General features: G+C 46.3%; 1 protein-coding gene across 2 annotated transcripts in view; it reads right to left on the bottom strand.

Annotated features, from left to right (window-relative positions):
* The window catches only part of PPIP5K1 (diphosphoinositol pentakisphosphate kinase 1), a 54,431-nt gene extending 29,634 nt beyond the window's left edge, over positions 1 to 24,797 (bottom strand). Inside the window, exons 1-29 of one of the 2 annotated variants that reach the window (XM_089907293.1) lie at positions 24,651 to 24,797; positions 20,983 to 21,078; positions 20,525 to 20,699; positions 19,896 to 20,091; positions 19,364 to 19,454; positions 19,053 to 19,138; positions 18,599 to 18,753; positions 18,364 to 18,465; positions 17,746 to 17,907; positions 17,475 to 17,596; positions 15,704 to 15,805; positions 15,368 to 15,481; positions 15,202 to 15,277; positions 14,949 to 15,058; positions 14,781 to 14,863; positions 14,483 to 14,614; positions 14,206 to 14,327; positions 13,653 to 13,835; positions 11,303 to 11,444; positions 10,898 to 11,121; positions 10,450 to 10,577; positions 10,124 to 10,238; positions 9,847 to 9,954; positions 9,118 to 9,234; positions 8,797 to 8,961; positions 6,828 to 6,977; positions 6,105 to 6,195; positions 3,096 to 3,221; positions 2,316 to 2,378 (exon numbers count right to left, since the gene is read on the bottom strand). In XM_089907293.1, coding sequence (XP_089763419.1) covers positions 2,316 to 2,378; positions 3,096 to 3,221; positions 6,105 to 6,195; positions 6,828 to 6,977; positions 8,797 to 8,961; positions 9,118 to 9,234; positions 9,847 to 9,954; positions 10,124 to 10,238; positions 10,450 to 10,577; positions 10,898 to 11,121; positions 11,303 to 11,444; positions 13,653 to 13,835; positions 14,206 to 14,327; positions 14,483 to 14,614; positions 14,781 to 14,863; positions 14,949 to 15,058; positions 15,202 to 15,277; positions 15,368 to 15,481; positions 15,704 to 15,805; positions 17,475 to 17,596; positions 17,746 to 17,907; positions 18,364 to 18,465; positions 18,599 to 18,753; positions 19,053 to 19,138; positions 19,364 to 19,454; positions 19,896 to 20,091; positions 20,525 to 20,671 — 3,412 coding nt within the window. In that variant the 5' untranslated portion in view covers positions 20,672 to 20,699; positions 20,983 to 21,078; positions 24,651 to 24,797. The remainder of the gene's footprint in view (positions 1 to 2,315; positions 2,379 to 3,095; positions 3,222 to 6,104; positions 6,196 to 6,827; positions 6,978 to 8,796; positions 8,962 to 9,117; positions 9,235 to 9,846; positions 9,955 to 10,123; positions 10,239 to 10,449; positions 10,578 to 10,897; positions 11,122 to 11,302; positions 11,445 to 13,652; positions 13,836 to 14,205; positions 14,328 to 14,482; positions 14,615 to 14,780; positions 14,864 to 14,948; positions 15,059 to 15,201; positions 15,278 to 15,367; positions 15,482 to 15,703; positions 15,806 to 17,474; positions 17,597 to 17,745; positions 17,908 to 18,363; positions 18,466 to 18,598; positions 18,754 to 19,052; positions 19,139 to 19,363; positions 19,455 to 19,895; positions 20,092 to 20,524; positions 20,700 to 20,982; positions 21,079 to 24,650) is intronic. The other variant, XM_089907294.1, reaches the window with a different exon arrangement.
* Positions 24,798 to 27,403: the final 2,606 nt, after the last annotated feature.

Below are 27,403 nucleotides of genomic sequence, written 5' to 3'. Positions count from 1 at the left end.
GAAGAGAATGAGCTTGGCAGATCTGGTGGGTACACTCTGACATTCTGGATGAGGGAGAGACACAGTCTCTTTCCCACTATATTAGTTCACCTTGGTAAGTTCAGCATGCAGTTTACTAATGGGCCATACTTATATACTTGATGTAGTCACAGGATGTGACAGAAGCTTATCAGGAATAGAGGGAGAGATGGGCTGAGGGGTATTCTCCCATCAAAGCAAGGAAGTAGCACTGCCTTGCCTCCTTTCCAAAGCCAGGTCCAGTTCTTCCAGCTGCTATTTCAAAGCCACACATCATGGCAAAGAGATGGTGGTGATGGATAGTAGGCTGGCACATTGTTGTGACTAATCTGCTGCAAGCAACTGCAGACAGAGCATCCACTCTGTAATTGCTGGGTCAGTCCAGTAACGTTTGGCCATGGGGTAGAGCCCTCATATTGTCCTGAGGGCCAAATTAAATCTAGATAATCTTCAGCAAGAGACATAATAGCTCCAAATCTTTTTCTCCTAGATTCCTGCTTCTCAGGCACTTTAGCCTCCAAGCTCAAGTACAAGAAGAACAAAGGCCAGCAGAGCCCTGAGGTTGTGTGCAGGGTGCTGGAGGAGATCTTGAATTTACTCTCTTGCACTATAATTGTCCAGGTCTTTCTTCCTCTCCCCCTTTTGGTAGAATTAATTCTTCTTTACTGGTGAGGCTGCTAACCAAGCCTTCAGGGAACTAGAGATATATAGGTTTGAGGATCTGTTTTAGGAATTTGGATCTTTTCTCACAGAGCCTAAGAGTTAGGAGAGTTGTGATTTAGCTCTGATGTCAGGGGCCCAAGTTCCTAGTACCATCTTCTGTTCCCTAAGTAACAAGTCTCCTAAGTCCAAATCCCAGGCTGTAGGGTTGGGGTTGGTGCCTGAGGGTCTACTCTGGAGATGACTGTGGCACGAAGCCCAGAAGAGCTTGAAGCTAACTGTGCAGGCACAGTCACGCCACTCTGAATGGGAAGCTCCTGTCACAGGCACAAACAGGAGTGCAGGTGGAGGGTAGGGGTATAAACTGAGCAAGTATAAGCTAGTCAACATAGGGAGATTTCACCAGTGCCTAGTGGAGATGTATGGCCTTACTGGGCTAAAATCTAGCACCTGCCACTGTCTAAGGAGCAGGTGATCAGCACCTAGAGTTTTTTCAGCCAGGAAGCCAAGCTAATTTTACCTCCCTCAGAGTCTTAGCTCTTGAACAGAAGAAAATCGTATCTAACAAAACTGGATTTACCTTGAAGACAAGATACAATGCAGAGAGAAACTAAGGATATAAAGGATAAAACAAGGAGTAAGTCCTGGGTTCCTCTGCCATACCCTACAAAGAGACCACAGCCCTTCAGTTTTGGGTTTACGCAAATCTCTAAACTCTCCCACCTTAGTGTGGGCAGACCCTGTTCTTCAGTATTCTTGAAATATTATTTATTCCTAAGCTCCCCCGGAATCTCCAGTAGACATCTCAACTCTTCACTTCCCCTTCTCGGAGACTGCAGTGCCATAAGTAGGCTGGTGCTGCATGGAAACCACATGGAAACCCTCAAGACACAATTCTTTTTCCTTTACCTAACACCTCCTACTCCTTTTGTTCTTTCTTGTATCCCAAATCAATCTGGACTCCTGTTTTCTAGGCTCAGACCCTAGGTTAGTAGTGACGTAAAGCAGATGTCAGGAGCACAAGAGCCACACAAAATACACACAATGGTAGGAGATAGGAATATGGAGATGGAAAACAATATACTCAAGACTAATGCCTTTACGGGTAGGCTTGGGAACTGGGAACTGCAGCACTGCTCCAAAAGGGAAGCAAACTAGTCATCCACTCCAACAAAAGAGCTGGTGAAAAAACAGGAAGATCAAAATTACATAAGCTGAGGAGTTGGGGAAACAAATAGAGAGAAGAAATGGGGATGATATAGGTAATACTACGCTCCTTCTAAGAAGGGGAACCATTATCATGTTTGTACAAAGCCTGGCAGTCATGTGATGGGAAAGGAAGAGGTTTAATTCACGTTTCGGTGATGATGCTGAAAAAAGTGACACAATGGTGATGATGGTGACCATGGAAATAAGACCTTGAGTTGCCCCAGGAATCGGGCAGCCAGGCTGCAGCCAAGGCTAAGGTCTGTCACAACAAGTGATATATCCCAAGAGCAACAATTAGTGAGTGGTTCAGAGACAGCAGGGTGTCAACACAGTGGAGGGAGAGGGAAAGTCAGCGTCAGAACTCAGAGGTTAAGTGTCTGGAGGTGACATGGTGAGGAGGAATGACGTTGAGTCAGAAGCAAACGTACCGTTAGTCGGATGCTTTGCAAACGACACAGAAAATCGTTTTACGGCCGGGACAAACAAGAGCTCTGGGGAGAAAAGACATCACGGGGATTATACCCACTGCTGTCCCCACCCTCTGCTCTGGAATTTGCTCACAATATACTCTGTTCTTTACAGTTAGTATACGACCTGCTCCCACCCCCGCCCCTTAGATTCCTTACTACCACATTTCAATCTTTTCCTTTGGATAATCTCCTCTCAGGAATCCATGTGTCATCTCTACCATAATACGGTCCCACAAACAACCCTAATCTCACCACCACATCCGCTTTCTGGTCATTTACAAAGAAATAAAATCTTTGTAGAAACTTTCATCACTTCCCCCAATCTCTTTCCATATCATTTTTCCTGCCTTGGCTGAACAACTTCCCCATCCCTGATTTCCTAGATTTTAATTGAGGCTCCACTGCATTCTTCCTGACCGTGGATCATCCTCCTTGGTCCCTACCACTACAGGCCAGAATCCAGGAAAGAATACAAAGGTGGAGTAAATTGATGTAGCAGGGCTGTATGTGGCTGATTATGAAGGGATAAGCATAAATAAGTAGTATTTGTATGGCGAGAGGGAATGCAAATGGAGGGGTGGATGGGGTCTTGGTTGCTTCTCCCCTCTATAACTGATGCAGAAAACTTGTCATAAGGCTAGTGTCAAGCGCCATCTTAAGCGTGAATTGTTCTTGAGCTGTGTCCTTGCTGGCGGACAAATGAAGAAAAGAGTTGCCCCCCAAAACCCACCCACATACCATCTCGGTGCTTCAGACTGGCAGGTGGTAGCTTTTTGCCTTGGCTGCGGGCGTAGTCCTGAAGATTCGGGGCGCTGGAGGAGCCGCCCAGCACTGTGGTGCTGAACAGCCCCGTGCACTGTGAGCCTGCAAGGCCGGGAGTGCATTAGTAGCCACGCAAAGCTGCAATTACCACACAGAAGTACACACGATTTCACATGACAACATCAGGACACACACACATAACCATTCAGAGCCACCACCACGTGGCCACTTCACATAACCACAAACAGCTTTCACTACTGTCCACAGCCACACTGGGCAAGCAAAGTGAGGATGCTCCTGAAAGTCTACTTGGCAGATACAAGAGGCCACTACAAATACAGGGTTAGTCATATTAGGGGACTCAAAGCTACTGAAAGGGATAAACTATGCTCTCTAGGTGGCTCTCAGGAATGCTCAAAGAATAGGTAGATTCCTCTAGATCTCCCTAGATTTAATTCAGTGCTCCTTATGCTGGATATAGGGTTTGAAGAACCCAGAAATCGAGTCCCTTATTTGTTTAAAAGGAAAGAAACTTTGACTGAAACTAGAGACTAAGTTTAGAGTACTCAACTCAAATTCAAAGTTCTCATAAGTTCCAATTCCTCCTAAGTTTTTCATCCAACGTTCCCTCCCTTCTATTTTCCCTTAGGCCTTTTTACCTTTCCCAAGAAAGTATGAGACTCACTGAGTTTTTGAAGCTGGAATGGATTCAAAGATCACCCAGTTCAGCCTTCTTATTTTAGAGATGAAGAAACTGACATTCAAAAGGGATCTCATTTGTTCAAGGTCATACAGTTTGTTAGGAGCTAAGCTGGACTAGAATCCAGGTGTCCTGACTCAGGATCAACTGTGTTCAGTTAGAAAAGAAATAGTAATTTTTTTCATCAAGAAGAAACAGAGCATTGTTTCTGAAGTGAAAATGGACACAAATTGAAAGGCATGTGAAGGGTCAGGTGATTATACGCAGAACATGCCTACTAACCGCTGAACACCCTACTCAGGAGAACCTTGTGAGCAGAAAACAGCGAAAAAGATGTTTTTTCTACTCTCGAAAGTTTATTGTCTTGTAAGTCCTGTGCTCAAAGCCAGATGCGCACACACATAAGCTCAAAGAAAGCAAAGAGAACTCTTGTCAGTAAGTGGAGTAAATAAAACTTGAAAAATCCCTGAAGCAAATAAATCAAGCTAGTCACTGTCCCAAGTATCTGATCGACAGTAGGGTTGGGACTCCCATGGTCCCGTCTCCTACTATAGCCCACAGGAGAGAATGGGCAGGAGGAAACAAGATTAACACTCCAGTTTGTGGGATTTTCTCCTCTACTTCCAAATCCATCTTAGCCAAGACCCTGGGTTTGACTTGGGAACTTAACATTCATAGGGGAAATGGACAGAGTGGAGCCGTCAGTTTCCTTTGAGCCCACAAAGAGGGGATATGGTTTCAGGGGTCCCAGCATTTCAGGGTCACCACATAAATCAAGAAGTTCAGATGGCTGATAATTTCCACCCTGGAATTAAGGACCACTCCTCTGTGCAGCAATTTCTCCTACCTTTCATGTTCAAACAAGCTCAAGAATAGAGTTCCAGAGAGAAATAAGGGTTGCTAAATATGTCTGCTTTTTTCAGAGAAGCTGGAACTAGCTGGCTGTATCCCAGCCCACCCCCAAGCTTTGTTCTACATTTACTTCCTCCACGAAATAATTTTCTGGCATAGTCCCACCAATCCTGCCGTGTCCAGTCTTGGATCATCTCAGGGGGTAGTCTTTACCTTACCACCACCATCTGTCAACCAGACTCATGCCTCTGCCTTGTTCTTGACAGCACTCCCCTTTAACTGGGCCAGACACACCTATCCTCTTTCCCACCTACCTGAAACCTATTCTCTTCTGGGTTCTGGGAAAAGAAGTCTATATTCACAGATCCAGACATTTGTCATTTATTTTTCATGCACCAAACCATCTACCTCATTTTAGGGATCTAGAAGGCAATCTAATCCCATAAAATTAGCCTGGAAAATTACCAAAAACCTTTCTTCCCATTTCTGGTCCAAATGCTGACCGTTTTGGGGCCAAGAAATTGGGTGCCAAGGAGACCTTTCTCTTTCAACAGAAAAATGAAAGGAGCTAAATGGAGAGAATAATAGGACAAGATAGAAAGAGCCAGGGGACCCAGTCTAGACCCCACACCACTGTCTCTACCTGCCAGTTCTGGTTAATAGCTCACAGGTGCTGTGTTCAAAGATAGCCCCTCCCAAGGACCCCTCCCCACTCCCAAAGAATACAATACCCTCTGAGGCTTGGTCCTTCCTGCAGTCTGTGTTCTTAGGAAAGGTTGAATGATGTTCTCCACCCCTCTCCAGGAATCAAAAAAATCAAGAGACATTCCCTCAAAGTCCTGAGAGAAGCCTCTGCCACTACACCAGTCTCAGATTTGTCCCTCAATTTTCAGGAAGGAAGGAAGAAGAATTACAGGATTAAAAGAGGATGAAGGGGAGGGCACGGAGGTAGGAGGGGCCAGAGCAAGGATGTAATAAACACAGGTCTCAAAGGAAGACATGGCACAAGTTCTCCAAATGAGGAATATGACCGTTATTGAGGGAAGGGAGCGTCTCACAAGTGCCTCTATTTATAGCTTTGTCTCTGATAACTCTGAAGAGTCAGAGTCTCCATGGACCCTAAATGTCTGGGCTAGACTGAAGGGACAGATAAGGAATAAGAGGGGAAGCCAGAAAAATGCCCTTCAGCCAGAGAAATGGGCGTTGTGTAGTAAACCAAAAGACAGACACCTTCCTGGAATGCAAACAATCATCTGGGATCAAAGTTCACACCTACATGTGGCTTCTCCCAATTCATCCTCCCTAGCCCCACCCAACAATTCCACTGACTAGATGACCCCAACTCCCATGACTAAGGTTCCCCACAATAAAACTCTAAAGAACAGACAGACACCCCTTCCCAACAACAGATGAGAGATGCTGGAAAACCATACCTAGGCCGCTCTGCTTCATCTCCGTTGGTGGCCGTGAAGATGAAAAGAGTCGGTAGCCACCAGGCCTCGAGGATGAAGTCTCAGAAAGCACCTGGAGAAAAAGGACTCTATGTTAATTACCGTTTTGCCACCTCAACTGAGAAGTCTAAAACCCAGGTCCTGAATTCTTGCCCCTACAAAACCAAGCAATGTCAGGAAGTTTAAGGATTTTTATGAGGAAGAGGAATGCAAAGTCTAAGAGTATACTTTACAGAGGAAACTGTCCAGGGAATCCTTCTATACTAGAAAGCACTTCTATTTCCAAGATGCCTGTGCCTACAGCCCTCTAATCCCAAATCTGAGAAATCATTATTCAACCATTCTCAGTGCTTAGCAGGGCAGGGTACCTTAATCTTTTATATCCCTCCATAGAACTCAGAAAGCAAATCACAATAGCTCAGCCACTATAAGAAGTCTGGCTACGCTCTCTTCTTTCCATGGGACAGCTGTGGCTACGGCAGCCATACTCAGTTTCTTATCTGAACTGAAAGCCCTCCCTCCACTCCTGGAGACATGAAATGGATTTCTGAAAAGCCCACAAGGGCTCAATCACATAACACACACACACACACACACACACACACACACACACACACACACACACACCTCAACAGTGTTCTGAGTCCCTAAGTCCCAAAAGGCAAAGATAGAAGCAATAAGGGAAGATGAAGTATGGAGGGACACCTGTGTGCAGGATGCCAGGTGAGTGGTGGACACAGCCCGGGGCTGTAGGCCGATGGCTGGGGAAGGCCGGGGGAGGTCCCCTGACCTCCGGCGGCGCCGTCCCCGCAAGGGGATCAGGTCCAGGTTCCCCGTGCACTGCATGTTCATGACCTGCAATCAGACCGGGTGGAAAGCCGGTCACGGCTCCTTACACCCCCAGGCTCCCCAAAGCCCTGGGCCCATTGGGCAGAGGCAGTTGTAAGGCTGGAAAGGATGATTGCCTAGGGCACAGCTGCTCTGAAGGTCACAGATTTTGTATTCTAAACCAGTCCAAAAATATAAGATGACAGGAGGAGAAGAAGGGATGGAAAGAAGGGTCGTAGTTGATAAGAATAAGACTACCAATGCCTGTACTTATAGAACACGGAGAGGAAATATTAATACTAAAAGGTTGTATGACCAAAGAGCAGAGAGAAGATTTTCTTGCAAAGCTGAGGAGCATATCTTGGGCAACCATCATCCTGGGTAGCCATGGTATAAGCAGCACTAGTAACTGAGAGGAAGGAATCTGATTACAACAGAAAGCTTCCTATAGGCCTGAAAGAAGTCAATTTCATCAAGTCTGAGAGATGATACACTGAGAGCTCTGCTTTGCCTGTCTCTTGACTGCTTTAAATCAGAAGAAAAAAGGGGGTCCAACATAATAGTGCCAGAGACTGGCAGACGATGTGAATGGGGAAGACACTGGATGTGGAGGAGCAGTTTATTAGTGGAAGATCATATGTCATTCTGTCCATTTGATCTATTCACATGAGTCTGCAGTGTACTAATGTACTATGGATACTAAGTTAACTTACACCTCAAAGAAAATATGACGCATACCCCACCTAAGGAAACTCTGAGTATTCATGACCTCAAGTCCATCTTAAAATAATCAGGCAGAAAAGGATGAGCCTAGAAGAGAGACTGCAGTTTGTCTTCTCAGCATTCTCCAAAATCTGAACCATAAACCTTTGTCTGAACCTATGTAAGCTAGTTATAGATTCTTCTGAGATATTTCAAAATGGAAAGACCAATTCCTTTAAGACAGAGAGCAGGCACCAAGCCAAGTGAACAGATTCATCTGTCAAAGCAGGACCCAAAATAGACAGTCATGGTCCCTGAGACAGGGATAAATCATGGGGTCAAAAAGAGTGTCATTGGGCCAAAGAGGGAAAGGATCTCTCCAGGAAAAGACCAAAACTTTGGTTTTTACTCCAGGACACAATGTGAGATTTACAACAGTCCTTTCCTCTAGGCTAGAGAAATAGAACCAGGCCCAGACTGATAAACCTCATCAGAACAAAGGGGAGATAGATAGACCTCGAGACTTGATTCCCTTTCTGGGATGAGAGTATAGATAACCCTAAAGGGGTTAAATTAAAGTGCCATTTTTAGCAAAGTGATATTTACTACAATCTGAGCTTTAATATTTACCCAAGACAATAAAGAGATGGAGGGGGCCTGGCCTTCAATATCAACTGTATTGTTATCATTGTTACTGTTTACTAAGCATCTATATGGTGAGTATTACTTATATTTTACAGATCAAAAAAATTTAGGCTTGGAGAAGGTACCTCTCCAAGATCACACAGCGTCTGGTTATCAGACTGGGATTTTAGCCCAGAGTACACGCTTTTCTACTATATTTCCTTTTAAAGAACTGCCTTCTCAAATTCATCCAGAGGCCTCCTCCTCAATCTCATCTCTAAAAGTCCTTATCTCTCAGGCACCCCTCACTGGCATCTCTTTAACCTCAGAAGTAGCAACCAGCTTAAAGGAGCTTTCCTGGGAGACCAGCTGTGAAAGAGAGATTAAGTGAAACATATCCATCAGGGGCAGGAAGACTCTGTTTAAGGTCCTAAGAATTCCACTGAGGGGATTCAGAGATTCATGGATATTGTCCTATGAGCACTTCCACCACTTCTTTCTCCCAAGCCCCTCCCATTACCTCCATGGAGCCGGCTTTGCGGTTACGAATGAGGGGTGATCTCTTTGGGAGGCCAGGGCCCTCAGAGGGCTGGGGTGAGGTCTGCAATGCTCGGTCTGGCTCATCTGATGCCTTCCCCGGGCACAGGTCCTCCATGCTGCCTTGGTCTGTTTTCATCTCCTCATTCTACCCAACAACAGGCATAGACAGGAGAGGTGTTAATGGTCTCCAGCCTCCTAATCCAATTCTCCCCAACCCTTTTAACCTCCCTGTACTGTTTCCGAGTTTCCCATCACTTGGTTCCTAAATCCTCCAGTCCCAAATCCCAGCACTCTGACCCACCTCAGAAGAGGCTGGACGGAATCCACAGCCAGTTGGGGCACTGCCTTCTTCCTCGACACCTTTCACTCCAGGGCTGAAGTGCAGCTCCACATGGAACCGCTCCTCTGATAAGGGATCCTTTAGGGCATCACCAGATGAAAGGGCAGTTGGAGAAGCTGGACATGGTGGTGGAAGACCAGGCAGGGACAACAGAGAGGAACTCAAGAGGACACATCCTCCCAGGGCTGAGGTTTCAGTGTCTTACACCCCTCTACAGTAATAGCTCCCTTTAACTACAGTCTAGTGTTACGGGATGCTCATACTCTCAACCTCCACAGGACTTGCCAACTTCCAGTTCTACAACTGTCCCCCTCCCTATCCATCTCCCACAGGAATTCAGCTTTGCTACAGTGCATACAGCAGCACATTTAAAGATATCTTTGTGGAGCCAGATGAAGAAGGTGTATGTGTAACAATGTTTGAGAGAAAAAGACTCATTGTAACATTGTTCAAATTCCATACCCTCCCTAATGCCAGAGCTATGTTCTGTGGTATCTCTCTGGCTCAACACCAACCCAAAACATGTTTTCTGTTCCAGGAGGAACCTCCTGGATGTTCTCTATCATGCTGTACCTAGGTACCACACCTAACTGGATTCTACAGAATCTAAGCATAAAAAAGTTTTTCCCTAAAAGGGGATGGAGAAGAAAGAAGGGGGCCTCTCCTCACCCCGCCCTGTTAGCTCCTCACCCGTGTGTTGTCTTCATAAAGCATGATGACAATCTGGGTCATGTAGTTGAGCTCTGAGATGGCACTAAGATAAGCCAAAGCTCGCTGCCATTGTGCATCCTTGGTCTCCTACCGAACACAAGAAGAGGTAAGCTAATGCCCAAGGACGAGGGAGTCAGGGAATGGGCGGGGAGACGAGGAGAACAGAGGAAGCTTGCAGTAAAAAAGAAGCATGAGGAGGAGAGTAAAAGAACGCTGGGAAAAGATGTTCATAGGCTGAAGGAAAAAGGATCCTTACATCAAGAAGTCCCCCATAACGGAAGACACTGAGTAGGGAGTGGACGTGGCTTTCACTGGTGAAGTAGAGACGTGTTCGAACATGGCGGCCTGGGGAGAGCACTCCTCGGGAGTACCTGAGACAGCAGCTAAGTCACTCACACTGTCAGCCAGTCCTCTTCTCAGCCCTCCACAAACTCCCTCCTCCCGCCTCAAAGACTTCTCTCTCTTTTCCACCCCAGGACCCCTCCCGTTCTTGGTTCCCCAAGCTGTCCCAGCCTGGGTTCCCCCAAGAGCTCCCTGACATGCCCCTCCCTCCATCCAGCACCCCACCCAGCCCTCCCTCACAGGGGGTGCAGCTTGTTGACAGACTCATCCTCGTGGGTTCTCTGCAGGTCAAGTAGTATCTTCCGCAACAGTGGAAGACAGAAGCCCACAGCAATTTCCAGTTTCTCCTCCCGACTGATCCCGTACTCCTAGGGGCCACAGGCCAGGAATAAGCACCTCAATGAATCTTGTTTTCCTCTTGCCTTATACTCCCAGGTCCAAGATCATGCTTATCTTCACCTCAGGTCTAGGGCTTCTTCCAACATCACCACATTCCCCCTCTCCAGGTTTTTCCTCAGTTAGCCTCTTGGGCTTCCTCAGAGCCAGGATTGTAGCTCTAATTGTAACAACTAATTCCTTCTCTAAGTTTCCTTCCCCTGGTTCCCACACCACCCCTCCTTCCTGCCTTTTCTCTCCTTCCTTCTGCAGTGCCCCTAGCCCCAGGCTCCATCCCTTATGTGAGACACACCTGGGGAATGACCACATCAGCCAGTGCCTTAGAGAGACGGAGCAACTCTGCTGTTCCTTGAAGTCCCAGACTCCCATTGTGCTGCACATCATACTTGACACAGTCATAGATGTCAGGGATCTTACTGATATCATAGCGCCCACTCTTCTGTCGAAAGTCACGCTCCAGCTTGCTCCAACGCTGTAGCATTAGCTCTAGTGTCTCGCTGTGGTAAAGCTGCAGGTCTGGAAGGAAGACAGACAGAGCCAAAGGCTTCACCTCTAACAAAAGACCCTAGCAAATCTGAAGCAGAACCAGAGAGATGAGGATGACGTGTCTCAGACACTTAGGAGAGGACACAGGATTGCCTGAGGAACCCATCCGTACCCAAAATCTTGAAAGGAAGATAGTAGTATTCAAACCCACCTACAGACTTGGGGTCCTGCATCCGTTTCTGGATCTGGTGAGTGAGGTTTTCAATCAGGGCAAATACCTGATCACAGACCTTCACAGGATTCTGGATTATAGCCATGGAGTTGAGTAGGGAAGTGCTTCCAGTGGGAGCCAGCTGTGGAGAATAGAAAGATGAAAAGCAAGACAGGTTCAGTGCCAGTTGCCTAGATTGCTGTGAGCTTATTACAGAGAGACTGCCTGCAAATAAGCTCTGTCTGTTGGCTCACCCCAACGAGGCATTCTTTTTTTTTTTTTGCGCTACGCGGGCCTCTCACTGTTGTGGCCTCTCCCATTGCGGAGCACAGGCTCCGGACGCGCAGGCTCAGCGGCCATGGCTCATGGGCCCAGCCGCTCCATGGCATGTGGGATCCTCCTGGACCGGGGCACGAACCCGTGTCCCCTGCATTGGCAGGCGGACTCTCAACCACTGCACCACCAGGGAAGTCCCCAACGAGCATTCTTAGGCTACTGGGAACACTAGCAGTTCAGATGAGGGGACTGCTCTAGCACATAGTCATCTAAGAATGGGTCATCTTAAAAGTCTTGGAGCCAGAGGAAATAAAATAGATCTAGGTTCTTTTCTTGGGGTTTCTAAAATAAGCACAGAAAATGCTGAGGAATACAGATTAAACCAAAATCCCCACAGAATGTTTTCATGAGTGGGTAATAGACATAACTATCTTACTCCTCTAAACAAGATGCTAGCTTGAATCTGGAGTAGAGGTGCTGTCTCAGAACTAAGTTCCAACTCAAGCATTTAGGATGGTCACAGTCAATGAAGATGGGGAGGGGGAAAGGAGATTCCAGGTTGAATGTACTCATTCTACCTCGGTCCTCACAAGTTCCATTCTTGCTGGCAAAAGGAAGCAAGGAAAAAGGAAAGATACCTTAGCTTTTTTGGATTTGACATTGAGCAATGGATTGGAAAATAAGGCAGCAAGGTCCTGCCCCTTTATCAAGGCCTGCTCAGAGAAGAACACAGAAAATGCCATTCTCTAGTCAATGTGCTCAGCTACTTTGCTTATTTAAGAATCTATCAAAAATGGTTACACAGCAGTTATGAAATGAGGAGCTGTGAGTAGGAGGATGGTAGAAAATCATTGTCTGGCACATGATCCCCAGTCAATCATGGCATGGATACATAGGAAAAAGGAAAAAGAATGGCTTGGGTAGTGGCATCCACTGTGACTAATACTGTGAGGCTAACAGCCTGGGCTCTCTAGTTAGATTCCTTGGGTGACCTTGGAAAGGCTGCTTAAATTCTTCTGAGCCTAGGCTTCCTCATCTGTAAAGGGGGGGAAAAGTAGTACCGGTCCACAGTTCTTACAGTGGATTAAAGATGGCCATTAATTCTTTGTCACATTCCCCTTCCCTTGAATCTGGGCTGGCCCTGTGACTGTTTAACCAACAAAAAATAATAAAGTTATACTGTGCTAATTCTGGGCCTACACTTTAAAAAAGCTTGAAAGTTTCTGGTATGGGGGAGTCCTAAGCTACTATTTAAGAAATCCGTCTGGGGAATTCCCTAATGGTCCAGTGGTTAGGACTTCATGCCTCCACTGCCGGGGGCATGGATTTGATCCCTGGTCTGCTAGAAAAACCACATGGGAAAAACACATGGAGAGGAGAGGCTCTGAGACTACAGGGACAGGGACATCACGAGGAGGGAGAGAGCCCAGCCATCCTAGCATCCCAGTTGAGCCTCCAGACGGTTCCAGCCCCAACATCTGGACAGCAGCTGGGCAATTTTAGGGAAGACCCTAAGCAAGACTAGTTGAGCCTAGAGCTGTAAGGTGATAAAATGGTTTTTGTCTTAAGTTACTGAGTTTTGGGGTAGTTTTTTATACAGCAACAGATAAACTGAAACATCCTTCCATTCAAAATCCTTGGGTTCAGCTGTGTTTTGGAATTGAGAATTCTTGGACTTTAAGAAGTTAATACGGTGCATATGCCACATGTTAGATAATACCTCCAGCAGGGCCTAGGACGTAACCAAACACTTTTCTATTTCTGTAGCAAAATGTATGACTATTTACACTAGATGGGATAAATGGGGATTAGAAAGAGTCTTACCATATCGGGTTTTGCTGTCAAACGAATCTTGGTGGCAAAGTTATAAAAATCTTTTTCATTTCCAAAACTGTGGATGACAGATTGTGGACCCATACTTATCTCAAAGGGTAAGGATTAAATGACACAATACATGGAGAGCACATAAAACAGTGCCTGGCACACAGTAAGTACCATTACTGATCACTATTATTTAGAATTCTAGGATTTGGGGATTGGGCTGTGTTGGGCACAAAGTCTAGGAGAGCCTGACCTGATCATAATCCTCAGGGGCAAAGGGTGCATCCTGCTGCAAAATGTGGTGCAGCCGAGCCTTCACCCGGTGCTGACAGCTGCTCAGGGAATCGCCATCACTGTCCAAGAGCCCGTTCATGTTGGCACTCTTCACCATTTGTACCAAAATGGGTGTCAGCTCCCCTTCTAGAGCTAGAAGGCCCTAGAGGGGAAGCACAAAATCTATTAGTTTTCCTTCCAGTCTAGTGCCCCTAGGCCTCGATGGTCCCAGAGATCAAATGAGAGCTGGCTTGGGAGTTGGGGTATAGGTCAAGGGGCCCACCCCACTAATTATTCTCAGTAGTATAGAATGCAGTCAGTACATACAGCTGATTCACTTTGCTGTACAGGAGAAACTAACACAACATTGTAAAGCAACTATACCCCAATTTAAAAAAAAAAGAATGCAGTCAGACACAAGCAGAAACTTCTCTGAGTTGGCACACAAACACTCTGAAATTTCCAACTAGTTCTCCAAACTCTGCTTCTCTACCTAATGGAAGCTGGAACTGTGGGTGAACTGTAGTGTGCACCTTGGCAAAGGCTGCAGCAGTCATCTGGACACGGCCCTCATCAGAGGCATAAATCTTGAGATCATGGCGGAAGGTGCTATGGAGGCGAAGCAGCCCACACCCGGGGAAGCCAGCATAGTCACCTGGGAGCAAAGGGGAAAACCAGGAATGGATGGCTGTAAATACCCAAGAATGCTCATTTCCCCTTTAACTTCCCTATTGTCTCTGTCCCTTGTTTCCCCAACTTATTCTCTAATCATCTTATCTCAGCCCTGCCAGGTATTTACAAAACACTCACCCTGTCCTCCAGGGTACATGCAGCGGAAAGCTCGCCCCAGCTCCTCAGCCTGAACACGGCCAGCAGGGGTCAGTTCTCCACCCCACTTCAGTACCAGCAATAGGGATGGGGCCAGAGCCTCCCCCTGTGGATCTGCGGGAATAAGGGAGTGAACAGGTCTAGATCTAAGGAAAATAGTGGGGACATCTAAATGTTAGGTCTTCTGAGGAGCCCGGAAAGGTAATTTGGGATAGAGGTCATCTAAGGGTTCAAGAATAAGAGATGTGAGTGGTAATGGGAAGGGGGTATTACATCTTACCTTGCCCCTCATTAGAAGCTTTTACTCCATGAGGGTAGTAAGTCAACTGCACCTTCCGGTTGATGCCTGAGAAGTGACCATACCTGCAGGATAAATTCACAGTTTACTTTCTACTCCAGCACCCAATTCTCACTGCTAGTGGCCCCCCTTTCCTATTCCCTTTCTCACATCTCCAGCACAGATTTCAGCTGCTCCAGTTTCCCAGTCTTCTCCTCAATCTCACCACCTGGTTCTTTTTCCAGTTCAGCCAATAGCAGCCTTGTGATGTCCAGCACCTCCTGGAGGAAACAACAGGGTATCTGTGCAGGAGGCCAAGTCCTGGCTGGTTAGGCTTTCATCCTGGTCTCTCACTGAGGCCCCCAATCCCATACCCTCTATCTTTCTGTAGCACTGCTCCTCCCAGGCAGATTCATCACCTTACCTGTAGCTGCTCGGGCCGCTTCAGTTTTAATTTCCCTGTCTTGTAGCCACCATGTTTTTCAAATAGACTAAAAAACCTGAAGAAATAAGGAGAAGCTTCAGTATGGGCTGAGACAGACAAGAGCCTCTGGGAGGTACCCCTCCCCATTTCCTTCACAAACACCTACTTGTCTGGATTAGGATACTCTGCCCACCTTGGGTGTGTCACCTCCATCTTCATCTTCTGCTTGGGGGTACGATCCCCGTGACGGATAATTGCAATGACGCAACGAAGTTCCATCCTAAGATAGGGAATGTTGTTAGAGCCTCTCCCCAGTCCCACCCCACACTGCCTCCCATTTCATCCTACCCAACGGGTCAAAGAACAGAGGAAAAACTATCTGAGATTAGGAATAAAGGTAGGCTCCACCAGTCAGATGGCACAGGGTCAGGAAGTAACCACTGGTCTGACACAGATGCCTTAAGTAGGTTACTCCCGATTTTTAACTTTTACTTTTGCTCACATAGTGCCAGATGTGGTAGGGACAATGGGAATGTCCTCAGCTTCCGTGGGGATGGACCATGGGATCTGGAACTGCGGGGCAAGCTCCCGCATTATGGTGTTCCTAGAAGGAGAAATGCAAAGAAGCCCTGTGAAAATGAATGAACCAGAACTACATATATGAATGAAGCTCACAAAAACTAACAAGTAGCTGAAAAATACATTAATATAAAATCTAAAAACATGCAAAAGCCACCCCATATATGTAATAAAAATATGAATATATAAATGGGAATGACCAAATAAAGGACTGGTTACCTCTGGGCGGTGGGAGGGAAGGGGATATACTTAGTAAGGGGTATGTAGGGGCTTTAACTATATTCTTTTTTTTTTAATTAATTAATTTTATTTTTGGCTGCGTTGGGTCTTCGTTGTTGTACGCGGCTTACTCTAGCTGCGGTGAGTGGGGGCTACTCTTCCTTGCAGTACGTGGGTTTTCATTGCAGTGGCTTCTCTTGTTGTAGAGCATGGGCTCTAGGCACTGAGGCTTCAGTAGTTGTGGCTCGTGGGCTCTAGAGCGCAGGCTCAGTAGTTGTGGCGCTCAGGCTTAGTTGCTCCATGTCATGTGGGATCTTCCAGATCAGGGATCAAACCCGTGTCCCCTGCACTGGCAGGTGTATTCTTAACCACTGCTCCACCAGGGAAGCCCTATATTCTTTTTTATTTTTTGGCTGCACTGTATGGCTTGTAGGATCTTAGTTCCCTGACCAAGGATTGAACCCGTGCCCCCTGCAGGGGAAGCTCGGAGTCCCAACCACTGGACCGCCAAGGCATTCTCACCTTTTTCACTTTTAAACCATTTTTACGATATTTAAAATACAGGCATACCTCGGAGATATTGTGAGTTCAGTTCCAGACCACCACAATGAAGTGAATATTGCAATACAGTGAGTCACATGAGTTTTTTTAGTTTTGCAGTGCATATGAAAGTTATGTCTACAGTATACTGTAGTATATTAAGTGTACAATAGCATTAGGTCTAAAAAAATGTACATATCTTAATTTAAAAAGACTTTATTGCTAAAAAATGCTAACCATCGGGATTCCCTGGTGGCACAGTGGTTAAGAATCCACCTGCCAATGCAGGGGACACAGGTTCGATCCCTGGCCTGGGAAGATCCCATGTGTTGTGGAGCAACTAAGCCCATGCGCCACAACTACTGAGCCTGTGCTCTAGAGCCTGTGAGCCACAACGACTGAGCCTGTGTGCCACAGCTACTGAATCCCGCACGCCTAGAGACCGTGCTCTGAAGCAAGAGAAGCCACCACAGTGAGAAGCCTGTACACCACAACGAAGAGTAGCCCCTGCTCGCCGCAACTAGAGAAAGCCTGCGCACAGCAACGAAGACCCAACACACCCAAAAATAAATAAATAAATTTACTAAAAAAAAAATGCTAACCATCATCTGAGCCTTCAGCAAGTTGTAATCTTTTTGCAATAGTAACATCAAAAATCACTGATCACAGATCACTATGACAAATATGATAGTGAAAAAGTTTGAAATATTGTGAGAATTACCAAAATGTCACACAGAGACACGAAGTAAGCAAATGCTGTTGGAAAAATGGTGCCAACAGACTTGCTTGACACAAGGTTGCCACAAACCTTCAATATGTAAAAAAAACGCAGTATCCGCGAAGCTCAATAAAACGAGGCATGCCTATACAGTAAAAACTTTCCAATTCTCTTCTTTAAGCCCATTCTCCCCAGCTCAGACCACTGTGCCCCTTACCCCAGAATCTTGGCACAGTCATCGTAGTATTTCATCGAATTCTTGACGAAACTGAAGCCGTTGACATCACACACAAAGGAGTGACCATTGGCACGAAGGAGGTCAAAACCACAGACCGTTTGCTGCAGGCGATAAAAGCAAGATGAGAACAAGAGAGCCACTCTTCCTTCTCAGCACCCCCCTCATTCCACAGCCCCTCTCCCACATCCCTCCCACCCTCCGCCCCCAGCACACACACCCTCCCCTTCGCCGCCAAGGGGACTTCCTCCACCTTAAAAGCTACGCAGACTTTCCTGGCCACCAGCTTTTCCATGGCAGTCAGCATGACTGGATATCGAATTTCTTTCCCCTCACTGTCTCTTTCGACCTTCCCATCCAAAGCTGGAGATTTTCTGGCTTCAGCATGGGCATAGTCTGGCCCCACTGTATACACCTGCAGGTACATAGCATCACTGAGTATGCCCACAGCTCACCCTGCATATGAGAAGACAATATGAGCACTATGTCTGTAGACCAGTTTCACAGTAAACAAAAACAAAACCAACAAATCCCCAAGTTTTATGAACAAGGAGACTGACATTTTTCTTACTGAGCTCTACTTTAGTATCATTATGAAGGTTTCTCCACAGGACTCCAAAACTATTGCCTAGTCCTTACTAAGAAATAACTTACCAACAGTATTCCATTTTCCATGTCACTCTTGCCCTTGCTCTGATAGTGACAATGTAAATACCTACTTCCCCCACTTCTTACCTTCACCTGCATATGAAAGCCCATCGCATTCATACTTTATTTTCTACGACCACTTCCATACACTTCCACTTGCTTCCCAAGCACCCCACCCCACCCAGATATTTATAACCTCTTAAATCCCTGTATCCACCATAACCTTGACATCTGTGCCATCTGTTGGCATAAACTCCTCATAGATGTATGACCCTGTCTTCCGGACGCTGCTCTCAGGAGAGTAAACGCTGCTCCGGCTGCCAATCTTCAGGAGAAAAAGGAAGGAAAAAAAAAAGTTGCCTCTAACTTGTCCCCAAATCCTCCAGCTTCCCTCCCCACAACCTCATTCTCGCCCTTCTACTTCTCTGCCTCCTCAAATGCCCAAATGTCTCCCATACCTTACGGAAGAGGCGCTGGCTTCCTCCTCCGGCTGAGCTGGGGTAGTAGATGTAAACATTGTGGTCCTCTGCACTCACTGGCTTCTCCACAAAGGGCTTGGGAAAGACGGCTCCATTTACCTCCACCTGATCTTCACCCTCAATCAGGTTGCACTCTGAAAGGTAGGCGTGTGGTCATTCCTAGGGCCTAAGAATACTTCCAACTCCCACTTCTCTGAGTTGTAATCTCCATAACCCTCAAATTGCTATGACCATATCTTAATAATAGATATGGTAATTAATATCTATATAAGAGGTCCAAGGTTCTGTCCAAAGACCCATGGCTCTAGCTCTACCCATAATCCAGTAACCAAAGCCTCACTGAGCCGGGTGGTACATAGGAGACGTCTAGAGGAAGGAGAACTGGGCTAAGTCGTAGAAAGCAGGGCAGGACTGGACAAGGCCAGGTACTCACCCTCAGGCCGGGCAGGGTCACGGTTGAGCACAGCATATCGAGGCAGATCAATACCCTCCTCCTGCAGGATCCGGTACACCTCCCTCCTGTCACCCCCGAATAAATTAGCTGGGAGAGGCGGGGGATGGTGACCAGGGGAGAGGCTAGGGATTTCATTCATTCAGGAATTGGGAGACACCCGTGTACAGAACTCAACAGGGTATGGTACAAAAATCAAGCATGTTTCTTTGACTCTGCCCCTCCCAGAGTGGGTTCTCTAAACAGGCATGATCTCAGGGCCACCCATCCCACCAGTCAACAGAAAGCTATACCTATCCTGGATGTAATACTGCATAGCCAGGTCATTGATAAGAAAAGGGTTTCGAAGCTTGGAGTAAGCAACAGCTTTGTCCAGAGGAAAGCCTGGGATGGAGAAAGGAAATAGACCAAAGGAAGAAAGTGAAAGAGACAGTGAGAAAACAGCAAGAGAAATAAACATATTAAAGCTATTAGTTGCCACTGAGCTCCACTACCCATCCAACCCAGCACTCATCCTCCTGCCCAACTTCCCAAGTCTAGAATATCCATCAGAAAAAAGTAAAACAGAAATTATTTTTAGGGTCCTTCCAAAGACCAATTCTGTCAGAGACCTAAGAATCTTAGAGCTGTCCTGAGGTTCAAATATGGGCTTTAAACTACCACCGGCAAGTCCTCCAAGATGTAGGGAGAACAAACCCCTTTGCACTGTTCCCTAGTGTGTTGGGAAGAGCTGATGGCCTCTTTACTATTTGACAGTAAGAGCCTCATTTCCCAGTCCAGCATTCCCAACACCATTCCTTCTCATTTTCCTTCACACACACCAACCTTTGGAGTGGAAAGAGATGAGGCAGTGGCAGGATGGCCAGTTTTCCACAGGTTCATTAAGGATCACATCTTCTCCCAGGATGATAACAGTCAGGTAGTCAAATCTGCAGAGTCGCTCTAGGATTTGGGTCATTGGCTTGGACTTGGATTTCTTGGTCATGGCACAGATGCCAACAATGATCTGAGGTTCAGGAGGCTACAGAGAGGAAGTGCTGTCAGGTACTTCCCACCTAAACCATCCCTATCAGGGAACACACGGTTTCATCTCCTTAGGGCACAGAGTTTCTTGCCAGGACTTTGGACCTATGGGGTTAAGGTTATCTCCTAACTTAGGCCTAGATTGGGGTACCTGCAGGTATTCCTACTGCCACAGTAGGAAATGTGTACTCGGGCAGAAGAGTAGGAGAACCAATAATAATGAGACAACAGGAGGAGGGCATAAGGGTAGGGGCTTCAAAGAGAGGCAATCTAACCAATCTCCACTGCCCTTCCCCTTAATCAGAATAGGGCCTGTTTATGACAGGGAGTCTATGCATTTGCGAAGAATGGGGAGAGGTGTCTCCATCCTCTGGAATCTCAACTATGACAGGGGTCCCAGAACCAAGTTACATCGTTTTCCCTGGTCTTACCACTTCATCCTCCTCATCCTCAAGGAGCTCGCTGTCACTCTCTTCTGTCCTCATGCCTATTCCACGGGTGCCCAGCCCCTCATCTCCAGCTCCAAGGAAGAAGTGGGCTGTGGCGCTCTCGCCCTCACTGGCCGGCAATGACCACATCCCCGCCGGAGCACCCACTCATCCCGCTCTGCAGTGGAGGGTATGTATCCCTGTTAGTTCAGAATGCAAGCCCCAGGGCAGTGCATGGGGATGGGGGATGGGGAATGAGAAAATAAGAGGGAACTACAAGGGGACTAGGGGAAACAGGAAACAAAGCTATGGTGAGAAGGATCAACAGGAAAGGAGGCATGTGGGATATGACTTGAGATGACTAAAGATCCCTAAGAGAAAATCGAGGTCTCCCTTTTCCTCCCTGCTCACCCCACCCCCAACCATGAGACTGGTAAGAGGATCAGTAGATTAACCCTTACAGTGCTGGCATGTCCCTGATTCTGCCAGCAGGAAAAACCGTTAACTCCAGCAGCAAATGGGAAAGGCAGTTCCTCATGGAAGGCTACTGTTGATTCCTACCAGAAGAGAAGGTTAGAGTGACATTTCAACTTTGGATTCATTCCAAAATGTTCCTGGCCCTTCTCCACTTCCCCACAGTAGTGTTGAACTCAGTGATTTAATTCAAGAGCAGAGGAATAAGAGAGTTCATTTGCCTCTGCTCTTAACCCCTATCTTCATTCCTACCAAGGATTAACTCAAAAAAGCATTGACTGAGGGCACCCTATGTTCTAAACATTAAATCAGAACATTAAAATCCCCTATGCCCCATCTCTCCTTCACCTGCTTTACCTTAAAAGAGAGATGCTCAGTTCCAGAAAATCTGTTCAAGGAAAGAGGTCTAGTGCTAGTTGGGAAGTTGAGGATACAGGCATCCATACAACAGGCTCCAACCCATTCTCAAACTGAAATTTCAATTTTCTCTCTACCATCTCAGGGTACAACAGACACAAGGCTGGTCTAGCCCAAGGTCCTTCATACCAGAAGCTACAATGGAAAAAAAATCCTGCCTAGAGCCATTATCAGTGAGAATATCTTAAGACTTAAAATTGAGTCAGAACAACCTGGCAGTTCCACTTCTGCATACATACACCTGCAGCAGTGGTTCTTAACCAACTGTGATTATACTGTGCAAAGGACATTTGTCAGGAGACACTTTTGGTTGTCACAACTGGGGAGATGCTATTGGCATCCAGTGAGTAGAGGCCAAGGATGCTGCTCAACATTCTAAAATGCATAGGATATACCCCCACAGCACAGAATTGTCCAGTCCAAAATGTGAGTGGTGCCAAGGTTGAGAAACTCCGCTGTAGAGAAACTCTCCCACATAAAAAGACATTTGCAAGGATGTTCATAACCTTACTGCTGGTAATGGCAAAAACCGAGAACAACTCAAATGTCACAAGTAGAAGAATGGATAAATATAATGTTGTGTTTACAAATGGTTGACTAACAGCAATTATTAAAAATGAATCAGGGGGATAAATTAGGAGCTTGGGATTAACATATACATACTACTATATATAAAATCGGTAAACAACAAGGACCAACTGTATAGCACAGGGAAATATACTCAATACCTTGTATATATATATATATGTATATATACATATATATATATGAATCATTTTGCTATACACCTGAAACTAACACATTGTAAATTAACTATATTTCCATTTTTAAAAAATGAATCAAAGCTATATATAACATGGACAGCTTCCAAATGCAAACTGCAGAAATATACATGCAGGACAATTCCACTTGTACAAATAAAAAATACTACATATGTTTATGGCTGTATACATAATTAGAAGTATAAAAACAGACAGGAAAGAAAGACATCAAATTCATGATAGTGGTTACCTCTGAGCAGAGGGGAAAACAGAACTGAGGATTCAAATGGAACCTCACAACCTTATCTATAATGTTTATTTCAATTAAGAAAACTCTGAAGCAAATATACAAACGGTTAACATCTGTTAATACTAAATTGTGGGGATACGGGTATCTTATTTTTTTCCAAAAATGAAATTGAGTCACATCTGCAATTTTCTACATTCTGCAAAAGTTCTCAGAAATACTGACCAATGGCTCTAATGAAAGCCACAAAGTCCTGAAGTAAATGGAGTAATTTAGTCTTATAGGTTTTTAGTCTTCAATATTTACTTTCCGTATTTTTATTTTAAACCCTTCCATTACAAGTGAGTTTGCAGCTTTGATTAGAAAGTTATAGCTAATCTTTATATAGATCTTGACCTTTCTAGTCTTCACCATTTGCTTTTCTCTGTTGCTCAACCACCGTGAGGGCACAACATTCTCCTTAGGCTTAACGTTTTCAGTTGTACACTGCAGGTCTTATACATACACACTCCTCCTGATTATAGCCTGTTTCTTTGAAATCCTTTTTCGTGACCTGACCCAATTTCCATGACTTGTGACATTCCCAAGGTCCCTGTATAGTTTAAGCAAGCAGAATTTTGTTGCACGCTTTATCCTTTCTCTGAAGCAGGAGCTTTCTCTAAGATTCCTAACCCTCCACACTTTCTTCCACTAGGTCTTTCCTGGTTTTCTACTGAATGTACACTGCCACATTCTTGAAATTCTATTATAACTCTATAACAGGAGATGATAATTGAATGGCAAAGGAGAATCTGTTCACAAATATGGAGCTGAAGAGAGATGAAAGGTCTAAATTCATAGTTAACAAAGCAGAAATAGAAGTCTGACAGAAATAGCTATGAAATAAGCCAGGATTTATTTAGATGTACCTCTGCGAGAAGCTGGGATTTAATGTGGTGTTCCAAGAGCCATTGCCCTGTTTTCTGTGCTCTTCTCCCCTTCCCCGTCTCCCCTAATACTTTGTTGCAAAAGAAAACTTCAGACTCTAAACTTCAGACTCTACAGTAGGCTAAAGGGCAGTCTTACTGGGGCCTGAATCAGTGTGGAAGGGAGCGAGGGGAGGGGAGGAAGCAGGAGATAGTATAATAGGTAAGGAGAGAGGGAGGGGCAGGTGGGCAATCTTCTCAGGAACATCTATGTTAAATCAGATCTAGAGAAGGGACTGAAGGGAGGGTAAACTGTGTAACTTCTTTATCCCTTAGAATTTAGGGCTGCTTTCCTAATCCTCTAATTTCTTTAACCACCATGCACTTCTGCACTTGATGGAGGGCTCCATCAGTGATGAAAGAGAAAGGTCAGTACAGGGTCAGGCGGGAATACTTCCAACACAGTTAAAACTCCTCAGGCCACAAACACTATCTCCTTCAACAGTGGACCCCTTCTCTCCTTCTTGATGCAGTTTTTAATGCTTCATACATACCCTTATTCTGCCACTGATGAACTGTGCTGATGCCCTTGTTCTCGGTATCAACTCACTCATACTGCCTTCTTTCCCCAACTTACTAAAAGGACTCTTCATCGACTCCCCTAACTACTGCCCCCTCCTACATCACTAATCAACCGATCCAATCAACAATACAACTAATCCTGTCGCTCATTGACTCCCCAGCCTTAAACAGTCTTTCAAACCCTCAGATGAGTCACCACACTTGGTAACAAATTTATATGGAACCCTCAATGCTCCCCCGCACAGACCGTCTGAGAGCCACTCCTTCCCAACCTGCCTTCCCTCCAGGCTCACCTTCTCTCTCCTCTCTGCAACAACCCCTTCCTCCAGCCGAGCCTCCGGTCTGACTCCACTCCCACGCCTCCTCACACAGACCTGCCCGCCCTGACCCTCTCCCCGGCAGACTCCCCTGGCTCAGCAGGACCCCCTCTTCCTCACGCAGACCTTCACACGCCCATCTCTTCTCTCGCTGACCCCCTCCTCTGCGCTCTCCTCACTCAGCTCCGGGTCACGAAAACCACCTCCCATCCCGACTCCTCTAGCCTTTTGCCCGCCCCCGCCTTCCCCGCCTCACTCTCCCTTCGCTAACATTGAGGCCTCTCCGCTGGGTCTCTTTCTAGAGCTGCCCCCAGCCGCTCCTAACCAGGGCCCTCGGCACCGAAGGAGCCCACTCTACTCAGCCCACCCCCTCAGATACCGCCCCAGCCCCCAGCCACTCCCCCACCGCCCCCGGCCCTCACTCACCCGCCTCCCTGCGCTCGCGCACCCGAACCTGCCGGCAGCGACACCTGACAGCGGCCCAATCAAAGCACGACTTCTCTTCGGCGCCACCAATCAGCGGAGGGCGCGCACCGGCAGCAGAGTCAGGCTGCGTTGGCCGGCGCTTCTGCGCGGAGGATGGTGGCCTCTAGTGGTTCTGAGGAGGAAGTGCAACCTGTTGTTCTTTTTCTGATTTCTAACTGCGTCGCCACAGTCCAGATGCTTGGTCTAGACAGAGAATTTCCAGTGAGACGAAGTGGGGGGAAGCGAGATGTAGAGGAAGAGGCAGAGTCTGTGCCATTGCACCTCCATGAGGACAAAACCAAGTCTTCTGTTCGTTTTGTAAAATAAAACGGGATATGATAGACGTAGAGATCCAATAAATGTATGTTGCAAATGTTAATGGACTAGAGGAGTGAAAGGGAGGCTAGAGACAAAAACAGAGACAGAAACAAATCAGAAAGTTAAGGGAAGGAAAAGAGACTTACTTATGGAGGAGACAAGACGATGGATGGACTTGGAAGGCTGAACAAGTGGATTCCTATCTCCACACTCTGCTTGCCCTCTTGCCTTTAATAGCTGTGCAGCCTTGGACAAGTCATTGAACTTCCCTCAGCCCCTCTTTTCTCACCTGTGAGAGAGTGGGACTAGAAAACCCTAACCCATAGGGTACTGATTATATGAAAGCATTTTGTGTATGTTTGTATTGTTATTATCTTTGCATCCTCACTCAGGTTTCCCTGGTCAAGACTATTCCAAGTTCTGTTACCCAACGCAAGTTTGTGTGCCCAAAGCACAGTGAGGCCAAACAAACAGAAAGGCCAGAGTTTGGAGCAGAGAAAGGTTTATTGCAGGGTCGAGCAAGGAGAACAGGTGGCTCGTTCTCAAAAACCCCATTAACTCCCTGATGGTTTTGGGGAAAAAGTTTTTATAGGCAAAATTTGGGGTGAGGGCTGCAAGTATGTGACTTTCTTCTGATTGGTTAGTGGTGAGGTAACAGGGCAGTGCTCCAGAACTCTGTTATTCAGCCTGAAGTTACCATCTTCCATGTGGGAGGTGGGGTTAGTTCCTGCAGAAGAACTCAAGGATATTGTTATGAATATTCCTCTGGGAGGAACCAAGATCCTGCTTTAATTGCTGCACTACAGTTTTTTGATTGTCCCTCCTGTGTTTCTGTATCCCTTCCCTTCCCTGATTAGCAACTGTTTGAATCTGCCCTTGAAACTCTGGAAGGGTCAAGGAGGCTGAATGAAGCCTATTTCTTACAAACAAGAAACAGGGGACACAGAAGGGATTTGTACCTGGGAGGGACCCACAGCGTCCTGCTCCATTTTGTCCCTAGTGTAAGCAGATAGGTTAGGGGGTCACTGGAGAAAGAGAACCAGGAATGGCTTTCTTGATATAAGAGAACCCATTTTGGCCTAAGCCATTTTGTGATATAAGCATGGCCACAATGCTTGCCTTTGAACAGGTCTCAGTAATTAATGATCTTAAGGGAGGGAATGCAGAAACAAGGGAGGAGCAGTCAAGAAACAACAGTGCAGTCTTGGGGCAGGGCCCTGATTTCTTAAAGGATATACATAATAATTCATCTTTGAGCCCCATAGGGTCCTGCTCGGTTTCACCCCTTCATGAATATGCATGTATCCTTAGCTGAAAACTTCCCAGATTTTGCTGTTCGGGGAGACGCTGCTTTGGGAGAGATCCCTGGTGTTCTCCTTACTTGTGGCAAGTAATAATAAATCCTTCCTTCTCCTGATCTTTGGCTTGGTTGGGTTTATTGGCTTGACACCCACCAAAAGGTGAACCCAGTTTTCAGGTAACACAACTGCAGAACTCCATCTATTCTCTGATTATTTCTGTCTTACCAGGAGAAGAAGGAACTGATGGACCTGGAAGAGAGGTAATTGGCTACTAAGGCTACCCACAAATGAGGAAGAAAGGAAAAGGAGCACTAGGGAAGCCTGAGAGGAATGAATGAAATGAGAGTAAAGGGATGGAGTGGGGTCTCATCAGTGAGGCCAGCGGACAACTTGAAGGGAATTTCTTTTTCTCAGATCCTCTCCCTTAAGATTAACAAGTATCTTGCTGTCTTGTGGGTACACCAAGGTAATGATACTGAGCAGGGCCCTGTGGGGCTCCTGGGCACAAAGACTTTCTGTGTCCCCCATGTCTTTGATTACAGGAAATAGCCTTCATTCAGCCTCCATGACCTTTCCCTACTTCCAATAGGCAGGTTCAAGCAGTTGTTAATCAGGGAAGTGAGAGGATGCAAGACAAGAGAGAAACAGTCAAGAGAAACAGTTAGTGCAGCCTTGGGGTAAGGTCCTGGTTCCCCATCAACGGACACACACAAAGATATCTTTGAGCTGTCTTGCAGATACTGAAACCCCCTCCAGGTGGGTATGCCGCCCACAGACCCCAGACCAGCTGGAACCTGAAGGTTGATGTTGCTGACTCCTACTTACCTCACCACCAACCCATCAGAAGAATGCAAGCCCAGTCACTGCCTTGATCCTTATCACCTACCCCCCCCCCACCATGAGCCCTGACTAGAAGACCGCTCCCTATTCCACAGGGAGGGGGGCACAGTTCTTGAGGTGCTAGCCTGCTGTGTTCCCTCCAAGAATAAAGCTACTATTTCTTTCTCCTCCAAAACTCTGTCTCTGTATCTCGTTTCGGCATCCATGTACAGAGGGCCAATATTTTGTCATCAATACCTGAAAGAATGGGCTAAT

This window comes from Delphinapterus leucas, chromosome 2, assembly GCF_059928025.1.
Source record: "Delphinapterus leucas isolate spDelLeu-1000000601 "Yukka" chromosome 2, BTC_Dleu_Yukka2, whole genome shotgun sequence".
NCBI lineage: Eukaryota > Metazoa > Chordata > Mammalia > Artiodactyla > Monodontidae > Delphinapterus > Delphinapterus leucas.
Note: the sequence above shows the minus strand (reverse complement) of the source record. Positions and strands in the feature narration are given on the sequence as shown.